Here is a 10,759-nt window from a genome sequence, read left to right as displayed (position 1 = left end):
TGCATCTTTAGAAAAAAGAGTGACAGAGCTATTACAAAATCCTGTTTAATTACAAAGTTTTATATAAAAAGAGATTGTGCATAGGTTTCATAAGATTTCCCATTAATTTAAACATATTGTTATTCCCACAAAGAAGCAAATGCTTTAGTTTTCTTCTTTCAACCATGGTTAAATATGTAAATAAAATGTCCAAAGTCATTCTTCAAAGAAGACAAAAGAAAAAATAAAGACAGCCATAAAATTCCTTCCAATTCTCCATAACACTTGCCAGAGGGGGGTGGCAGGCTGCAACCAAGCTACCAGCAGGGAGTCAGCCTTCTCCACTAAAAAAAGACTCATCTTAAATCCCACATGTTCGAAGAAAGCACATAGAAAATAAAAGGATCTGTTTATTTACGAAAACATGGAAGAGCGAATGGTTTGTGTTATAAACCAGGAAGGTAGCATTTTCTAACTATAACAATATAACCCATCTCTTGCAATAATAATGCAATTTGCTTTGTGAAACTGCAAGTCAAGTGTAACATGTAAGAACTGACTTTTGGGAGATTTATTAAAAAAAAAAAAAAAAAAAAAAAGAAAGAAAAAAAAAATGAAAAAGTTAAAATGTTTGGAAAAATGAGTTTTTATTTTATAAAGGGGCTTTGAATTAAATACACAGCTTATAAGAAGTCAATACGATATTTTAAGTGTTTGCATTTATTGATTGGTGTTTTTGTTTCATGTTTGTGTATATGTAATTAGTACCATAAAATTTGGTATTTGGATGCAACTTTCTTCTGGATCAAAGAAACCAGTGTTAGATTGAGGGATAATGAAGATAATCTTGTTAGATCAGTTTGCCTACAAATACAGTTCTTTGAGTAACTAGTTCTAATGCTGATTATCTTACTGATGTTGCTGATATGAGCATTTGCAGTCTATATATGATCTACATCAAGAACACAAGTGTGGGGAGGGTCTTTACTCAAATCTAGATAAACAATGTCAGCATCTCTCCTGTTTGAGATGCAAACAGCCACTTTCCAGATTGAAGGCTGTTGTGTCTATTCTTGCAACCATTACATTGTTATTATCAACACAACTAACAGCTTTACTCCTAAGGGGATATCAGGAGGAGCCTGTGTGTTTTACATAATCTTTGTCAATTGACCAGGTCCTCTCTCCAAATCATTTCTGTAGAATTTTGTGACTAAGTAATTCAGTGGTCTTCAGTTGTAGGGAACCTTTTCTTTTTTTCTTCTAAAAGATGCATGATAGATGATGCCACCTCCAGAGACAGGGTGACCAGAGTAGACCTTTTAATTAACCCTTTCCCAGAAAGTGCCCTGCTGGCTCCAGTGTATTAAAAAGAGCTGAAAATCCATTCTGCTTGTCATGGGAAACCGTTCATGGATCCACAATAGCCAAAGTAAAAACAGGACACATTAGCTGCAACAATTAAAACGCATTCAGTAACCTTCTCCTCGTTTTGGGTCTTCTGTTGTGACAAGTTAACCATTTCCCTGTTAGAAAAAAGTTACATTTTACAAATAAAGAGAAATACAATGTGTTGAGTTGTCCTTTAGCTAGTTACACAACCCTATATGGGGGTTTACCTAGATCAGACCTCCTGTCTTAAATAACCTAGACTACTGAAATATCCATTTGATGTATTCTATAACGTAATCACTTTGCATAGTTTAGTACTAAACGTCATATGTCTAATACTATAAAAGCGTCATATCTAATACCATAAATACTAAATATAATACTATAAACATCCAAACATAATTCCCACTGTAGAACACTAATTCAAAAATAGAAGACACATTTTACTTTCCCAGCAGACTGAGATTCTGTTTTACTTCTGTTGGTTGATCTTATAGGAGAAGAGTGCTTCTAGGCTCTGATTTCCATCAAAAATTGATCTTTAATTTACAATTTCTGTGTTGGCCAGAAACATTTTATATGTACAGCAGTTATTCCCGCTATTAAACATTTGTGGATAATCACACCAATTTTAGACAAAAACCATTAGCATTTTATTATTAGTCATACAAACAACTTTAAATAATGTGTATATATATATATATATACACATTATATTATATATACATATATATTATATATATATATATATATATATATATGAATTACCCCTCTGAAACATTTCTAGTTCCACATTTTAGGAATGATTTTTGATAAATATTTCAAATTTATGTTCTCTGTTTTCAAATAAAAGGGAAATCTTGAGGTTTTGGTAAATCAAAGCATTAGGGTTTTTTTTTTGATCTTTGCATTTTACAACGTTTTCGGAGATAGCAGGTCATTAGTAAACAATAGATACTTGTGATTATTCAGTCTGGTTTATAGAAGTGGCAATAAAAAGTATGACTTTGTGTACCCCCCCCACACACACACACACACACACTAACACAAACAAAGAATAAAAAGGTTCAAAAGCAAAATGCTTTGTTTACAAACAATTGAGTCTCCTACCTGCTCCCCCCCAACCCCCTCTCTCACTTCCTACCTGCGCCTGGTAGAGATTACTTTGCAGACACTCTAAAAACTTTCAAGGCTTTTTTGTGGGGGGGAGGGGAGAGAAAGTGCAGGGGTCCTGCTGAAGGACTACAAGCCGTTCCGACCCATTGCAAAGTAATCAACGTGTCAGCTTCACCTTTCTTATGCAAAGTAGGTGTCGTATGAAAGGCGGATCTCCTACAGGTTTTTTTTTATATCCTGGGACACAGCCCCCAAAACAGCTGCTTGAAGCGCCAGAGAGCAGAGGGAGGGAGGAGTGTCTGCAGATGATCACAGGCTGCAAAAGGAAAGGGATCTCCAAACACTGGGAATTAATTCCACATTCACTTGGATTAGACACCCAGACAAGGGCAGAGAGAGAGCTTCTTAGCAGCAGCCGGCAGCAAGGGGCCACCACGAACAGGTTGTACCTCTGGGTATGTGTAAGGAGCAGTCACGGCGATCGCTGGTGGGACAGTGATCAGAGGACCTTCACTCCCTCGCTACAAAAGTGTGAAGAAGACTACTGCTGATACACTTACCTCTTCCCAGTGATTTACTCGCTTCTCTAATGCCAGGGCTGCAGATCCAGAGGATGGACCATGGCTGGCTAAGAGTATAGCAGGGCTTATCTCAGAACAGACACTGCCCGGGGTTGATCCATTTCAAAGGAGTTATGCAGCTTTGACTTCCGTCTCTGTCACACTGCATTATATCAGCCTGTGACTAAACTTTAAAGGACGCTTTCCCTGTGAGCTATAGACATGGATGTTAAAGGACAGCTCTCCAAATCCTCTCTGACTCTGCTGCTGCTTGGAGCCTGCCTGTGTTCTGGGATTAGCTCCATAGACACAGACCGAACTGGAGAAGGGAAATGTCAAACCATAGAAATACCTATGTGCAAGGATATTGGATATAACATGACCAGGATGCCGAATCTTATGGGCCATGAAAACCAGAGGGAGGCAGCCATCCAGCTTCATGAGTTTGCCCCACTGGTGGAGTATGGCTGTCACGGCCACCTAAAGTTTTTCCTGTGCTCATTGTATGCTCCCATGTGCACCGAACAAGTTTCCACTCCTATCCCTGCATGTAGGGTTATGTGTGAGCAAGCCAGACTCAAGTGCTCCCCTATCATGGAACAGTTCAATTTTAAGTGGCCAGACTCACTTGACTGTAGCAAACTGCCTAACAAGAATGACCCTAACTATCTGTGCATGGAAGCTCCAAACAATGGATCTGATGATGCACCCAGAGGATCCAGTATCCTGCCTCCCATCTTCCGACCACACAGACCCAGCAGTAGCCATGATCTCCAACCTAAGGACACCCTTAGCAGGGCAACCTGTGAGAACTCGGGAAAGTTTCACCACGTGGAGAAGAGCGCATCCTGTGCCCCTTTGTGTAAGTCTGGAGTTGATGTCTACTGGAGCAAGGAAGACAAGAAGTTTGCCTTCATATGGATTGCAATCTGGTCCATACTATGCTTCTTCTCCAGCGCTTTCACCGTACTGACCTTCCTTATAGACCCTCAGAGATTCAAGTACCCTGAGAGGCCTATCATCTTCCTGTCTATGTGCTACTGTGTCTATTCAGTGGGATATATCATTCGACTGTTTGTTGGAGCGGATAGTATAGCCTGCGACAGAGACAGTGGTCAACTCTATGTCATCCAAGAAGGTCTGGAAAGCACTGGTTGCACCATAGTCTTCCTTGTCCTCTATTATTTTGGTATGGCCAGCTCTTTGTGGTGGGTAATTTTAACCCTAACTTGGTTCCTAGCAGCCGGGAAGAAGTGGGGACATGAAGCTATTGAAGCCAACAGTAGTTACTTCCACTTAGCTGCTTGGGCTATCCCAGCTGTGAAGACCATCATGATATTAGTGATGAGGAGGGTGGCAGGTGATGAGCTGACAGGGGTTTGCTACGTTGGAAGCATGGATGTAAATGCTCTTACAGGTTTCGTGCTCATTCCATTAGCCTGCTATCTTATCATAGGGACCTCTTTTATCCTGTCTGGGTTTGTGGCTCTTTTCCATATCAGGAGGGTGATGAAAACAGGTGGCGAAAATACCGATAAACTGGAGAAACTTATGGTAAGAATAGGAGTCTTCTCTGTTTTGTACACTGTTCCTGCCACATGTGTCATTGCCTGCTACTTCTATGAACGCCTTAACATGGATTTCTGGAAAATCTTGGCCACACAAGACAAGTGTAAAGAAAACAACCAGACCAAGGTTTTGGACTGCACTATGGCAAACTCTATACCAGCAGTGGAGATTTTTATGGTGAAGATATTTATGTTATTGGTAGTGGGAATCACTAGTGGGATGTGGATATGGACTTCTAAAACCCTACAGTCTTGGCAGAATGTATTTAGCAAGAGATTAAAGAAAAGAAACAGGAGGAAACCTGCGAGCGTCATCACAAGTACAGGAATCTACAAAAAACCCCAACACCCGCAAAAAATTCAGTATGGGAAGTATGAGTCAGCCTTGCAATCTCCCACCTGTGTCTAACTGAAAAGAAAAGCCAATATTTTTTAATACCCACTTTAAACTAAACAGTGTAGAAAACTGAACCAAGACTTTTTGGTTGTTCACCGCAGCATAACAAAATATGAACACTTTGCAGGAACTTTTTTTTACAATTTAATTTTTCAAAACAAGCAAGGTTTTATGTTAAATGGATTTTAAAGCATTAATCTTTGGTCAAATTCACAATCCCTACTAAACTATTTCGCCCCAACAGTTGCTTGTACCTGAGTGGAATCTACTATTAAATGTGGGGTATGTTAAAGCAGGGTGGAGCACCAGCCGCCCAAGAATGTTGTTTGGATTGCAACTCCCAGCACACAGCTGGCTGAGGATAATGGGAGTTTAATTTAAAAACAGTCCAAGGTCAGCTGTTGCCACTCCTGGTGCAAAACATATGAAAAAAAATGTATAAACCAGTTCGTAAATGTTTGCGAAAGTGTATGTTCTTAACCATGTGACGTGTTAGGGAACATGAGATGAACATAATCTCGATCACAGGAAGGGTTAATGCCTGGTGCAATTTATGCTGGGGATGTATAACTATTATCGGATATAACGTGTGATATTGTTTAACCCCTTAACCCTGTTGGATTAGTCTGACTTGGATGGCCTGATAAAGCAGCTTCCCAAACCACCTGTAAGGAAATGGTTAAATATACACAAAGCATCAATGTGGGGTCATTCACAAAGGGACCTTTTAGGTTTTACCTTGTGGCTTTTAAATGGAAATCAAGCCAAATGTTATACACGTTGGGACTGTTTGGTTAAAAGAGAGAAATGGGATCAATTCAAAAGGGCTTATTGACTCTTTCTATTGTGAAACAATTCTACTCTTGAATAGATCAAAAAAGCACTAGATACTGCAAAGGGAAACTTTGTACTGTGTGTTGCTCTTTACTGTGCTGACCTTGCACAGTTGTTCTATTGTATATATTTGTAATATACGATTATTTTTCATGCCTTACTATTTTATTAAAAAAAAATAAAAGATGTTCTATAGTTTGAAATGCGTGTTGTGTAAAATTTAATAACCACATATGAGGCTATAGTCAAGCTAACCACACAATTAACTTCGTGAAAAATGTCAAGGAATAAATTGGGGCATTTTAAAAAAAAATTTTTTACCAAAAATCATCAATTAAAAAAATATGTGAATTAGAATTGTACTTAATTAATTAATATGACCCTGTTATTCTGAAATCCACTGAGAAGTCCTGAGAATTAGTATTTCCATTGTGTGCTCCTCCCGTTTTATGGACATTCAATTATTTGATTGTGATCCAAACCTGGAGATGATAAGCAGTCTCTTTGAGGGATACTACTGGAAACTGTACATGATAGCTGAGGACATCGATATGCTTTTAAATCGTTCATCTGTATCTGCTTTCTAAAAAGTTTTTATTTTTTTTTTATTTATTTTTGCTTTTTTTCATCTCCAATGTTTTACAGGAAGATGAAGACAATGCCCTCTGTTATAGAATTTGACAAGTTGATTTTAAAAGCAACAATGGTTCATTCTGAAAGTGGTAATATATTGAACAGCTGCTCTGTTGTACAGTATCTACAATTCTCATTCAATATGCTACTTGACTGGTGTTTATGAAGACTGAAAAATCTGTAAATCTATATTCACTTTAGTACACCGAGCTTACACCTCTTAACCTCCAGGAGAATGTTGCCAGGTACATAGGGTATGTGAACATCTTACTGACCTTTATGTCAGTGACTTGTAACTGTGTATGTATCAAGGTGTGAGCTCATCTCTCAGTCGCACTAAGGGTTAAGTTGTTCTGGGCTTGCATGGATAGGAGTGGGCTGTCTGGGAGTGGCAGTGAAGATTGCAGGGACTTGCCCAGGCACTAGCAAAAACCGGTCATCATTATCCCTTTAGGTGTACTGACACATGGAGGGTTAAATCCCCCCATCATTAGCCATATATATATGATTCATATTACAAGTGATCTCAAATATAATGCCTTAATTTAGTGGAGTCTGCAATGTACAGATGTTGACGTTTTGTAGCTTTGAACATTCCGACCGCTAATCCTGTTAGATTTCATTCTTGTAGAGGCAAATAGAGGGTATTTCCCTAAACCTGAAATATTCAAAGATAGACGTCTATAGAAAAACGAACCCTCACAACTTGAAATAAAAAGTAGAAGGCTATATCCAACTTCAATCTATGCAAACCACTCCCATAACTCTTGGCCACTCTGCATTCTCGGTGGATGATAACTTTCCTGAGGTTAGTGGACTTTTCAGAACATTCTCATAGCATTGATGTCTTTATAATTAATATCTTTAATCACATATGCACAATAAGTGCATTTTGTGTTTTGGAGGATTGAAATTTATTTATCATAAAAAAAAGTCCATATAGAACTAGAATTATATATGTTTTGTTTTTGCCTCCTTCATCTTGTCTGTAATATAGAAATTGCTTTGATTTGATTGATAATGGCTTCTTAAAAAAAAAAGTTCAGCTTTATCATTTCTGGTGAGTTGTCTAATAAATGGAGACAGGAACACAACTATTACATTTGGGTGATTTATATACTTTTAACCCTTTAAGTGCATCCTTGCACTCTGGGCAACCGTCGGGTCCAATCAGTGATTTAAAAAAAATACTTACAATTAATCTAAAAGGGCCATTTTTAGGCAAGGCAAAAGGGTTAAACGAGAGAAAAAAAGCCTATAGAATTACCGTACTTTTCTGTATTCTGTTCAGCTCTGAACACTGAAATGCAAACGACAATGTTCTTTTATTCTGTATTGTTAACATATTTTTATTGGCATTTATGAATAACTAATAACACAGTATATATATATATATATATATATTTGTAGACACCTAATTTTTCCAGCTTAATGCGGCAGTTATTACCACTGACAGCCACGTAATAATTCACTCTGTGCTTTTAAATGGTGGGCATGTTGACTATCTGGTCTTGGTTAGTGCTTTGATCAGAAGTGACAGGCTTGTCAGTTTTCTGGCACCTTGCCGTATTTCCATTCCTCCCTCAGGGAAGATCAGCACCTGTTTGCTTATACAGACTCCCTTACCTCATTGGCCTCTAGCACCTTCACCAGGTCTGGGGAGAAGCTTTCTGGCAATCATGGAGTTAAACCTTCACGCAGAGATCAGCACCAACTTTTCCCATATGGTCCATTTTTACTGCCAAAGGACAAGTGTAGGGATAAAACTAATGGGATATTCAGCATCCCCATAGCACTTTGAATATTAATTTAGTACCTATAGCACACCTAAGACTGGAAACATGCCAGACTAGATTATTATTATTATTAGATATTATTATTATTATTATCTTTTGTTTATATAGCACCAACAATTACGCAGCGCTTAATACAATACATGTATTCAAAGGGTATGATAAGACAAGAAATGACAGACTAAGACAAACCGATACATTAGGTGGAGAGAGTAAGCATACAATCTTGAGGGAATGGGGTGACAAACATAATGTTTGTGTTTTCTTGTGTGCATAAGAAGCATGTGCTCACATTCATTAGATTGTTTGCCTTCTGCTTTACAGATAACATGGTATCAAAATGAACACCTGTTTAGATATCTTGAAATAAAGGGCAAAACGTAAGTATACAATACTCTATTATACTGACCAGTGTTTTATCCTTCCTGAGCAATACAAAAACCATACAATGTGTTAGTGACAAAGCTGTTGTCCCTTTGCATTCACACAACTGCAATATCTAACAAAGGAAGACTTGATGTAGAGGAATACGTCTTAAATATAATTCTAGGTGAGGGGTTTACAGATTACACATCTTAATGCAAACAATGAGACATAGTTCCCATTAGAATCTTCTTCTTCCTTATACTTAATACTTACAGAGCACTAACTGTTTACACAACACTTTGAACATTGCAAACATTGCCTCTTACAACCTAGGTGATATTTATATAGATCGCGTTCTTACTTCCCTGAGGAATGTGTTTGCATTAAAATAACATAGGTTTAAGCCTAACCATTTGTATTATTTATTTTGTACACACAATACTTATTTTGTACTTCAATGTAATGAAAATTCACATAAAATCTGAATAACAATTTCATTAATACAGGATTTTTTTATTTTTTTTTTACTTTCTAGCTCTTAAAGGTCACATCGTTTCCTTTCTCCTTTTCTCTTTTTCTCTTTTTTCCATATTGCTGTGTTTAAATATTCCAGAATATTGTTCACTACCTATGCATTGCATACCAGCATGTATAAGATCATGTTCAGGTTACCAGCTTATTTAGAGATATATACAATCCACTCTCCTAGTACCCTGAAACTGCATCTGAAATAAACCACATGTCCTCCAGACCTTTGTGATCTCTATTCCACAAACTTTTCTACATCACCCTCCCCATATTGAGATTACCCTCATCCAAGTCTCTCTCCTTCTGTCTCAGTTCCTCTAGTCTAAGCTCACAAGACCAGGCTCTCTTCTCCTTTCAGTATGTGTTACAAGGGTTAATTTTATTATACATTTTTGTTAATTTTCACTCTTCTTTTATTGTAAGAGCACTACAGAACCTGCGGGTGCTCTAGAAATAAATTTAAAGTAATGTAAGGTAAGGGGAAATTTGAAATTCAAACATGCAGAAAAAAATCTTGCCATGAAACCAACTTGTTACCAGTCTAACCAAATGTACAGAATAAAATAAGAATCGCCAATGGTGAAGATCACTATGTGAAAGCGGAGAGCATATCGAATTGCAATTACCCAACCATTATTGTGTTGTAGCTCTGAGTGAAGGGAAAGGCCTTGCTCAGTAGAAGGACGGGACAGATGTTAGAGCACATTAATCTACTAAGGCCTTTCTTTGGCTATGACACAGAGGCTGTTTACCAAAACTTCAGGGGATTCAAATTGTAAGGCCCTTGCAACAAAACAAGATAAAGAAAATCTGCCATTTTGTGGTTCTTGAAGAATGAGAATAATTTGAACTCTAGTACACATGAACTCACCTTGACCTCCAGCTGGTTAGCCGACTTTTCAAAATAACCCCTCCGGAAAGCAGTCACCATTTCCCAGGATTAATCTTTAAAGATTTCTCCAATTGTATATGTTACAAGGTGTTTTACGTTGTCAAGTTTGTTTTTTGGGGACATAATGCCAGTTCCAAATAGGTACAAAATATCCACCTTCACACATGAATAAAAGATATGTTTTTGACTCTAAAATGACCCTATGTTTGTAGAGTGAATGATGACCGAAGGGTTTTGATGGATTTTCAGGTCATCATTAACTAAAGACAACAATTTATGTAGATGTGGTTAATAGCTTAAGGCATTACAATTTTGCTTTTATTTAACAATAAAACATAAATAAATAGGACAATGTATTCCACATTATTATACACAATTAAAGTATAAAAAAGTTTGAAAGTTCCTGTAGTTATATCAAGTATGGAAATTTAGTGTCAATACTGTTGAATTTAATACCAAATACCCATCTACTTCGCTACATTTTTTAAAGAGACAACCCAGCCATCATATGATCTTTAATGAATATGATAGCTGAGATATCTCTTTAAAATTTCCATTCTATCGCTTTTGTAAATGAATGGGAGGATTCTGCAGAATTCGTCCCATATGCATTTGTCCCCTTCCATACCTCTCAGCTATTTCCGTGGGGTATGTGCATTCGGCCAAATACATCTCATAGCACAAAATATAATTACTCTAAT

General features: G+C 37.4%; 1 protein-coding gene and 1 long non-coding RNA gene across 2 annotated transcripts; one reads left to right on the top strand and one right to left on the bottom strand.

The window, feature by feature from the left end:
- Positions 1–949: 949 nt before the first annotated feature.
- On the bottom strand, positions 950–2,650 carry LOC128502065 (uncharacterized). Its single transcript, XR_008355085.1, has 2 exons — positions 2,516–2,650; positions 950–1,505 (listed from the first exon to the last, which is right to left on the bottom strand). It is a non-coding gene; the product is annotated as an uncharacterized LOC128502065 (long non-coding RNA).
- Positions 2,651–2,765: 115 nt separating this feature from the next.
- FZD10 (frizzled class receptor 10) lies at positions 2,766–5,229 on the top strand. The gene has a single exon (XM_053471755.1). The coding sequence runs from the start codon at positions 3,270–3,272 to the stop codon at positions 5,022–5,024; it is 1,755 nt and encodes a 584-aa protein (XP_053327730.1). The 5' UTR covers positions 2,766–3,269; the 3' UTR covers positions 5,025–5,229.
- Positions 5,230–10,759: the final 5,530 nt, after the last annotated feature.

This window comes from Spea bombifrons, chromosome 1 (assembly GCF_027358695.1).
Source record: "Spea bombifrons isolate aSpeBom1 chromosome 1, aSpeBom1.2.pri, whole genome shotgun sequence".
NCBI lineage: Eukaryota > Metazoa > Chordata > Amphibia > Anura > Pelobatidae > Spea > Spea bombifrons.
The sequence above is the reverse complement of the archived record's forward strand: the minus strand, read 5'-3'. Positions and strand labels throughout refer to the sequence as shown.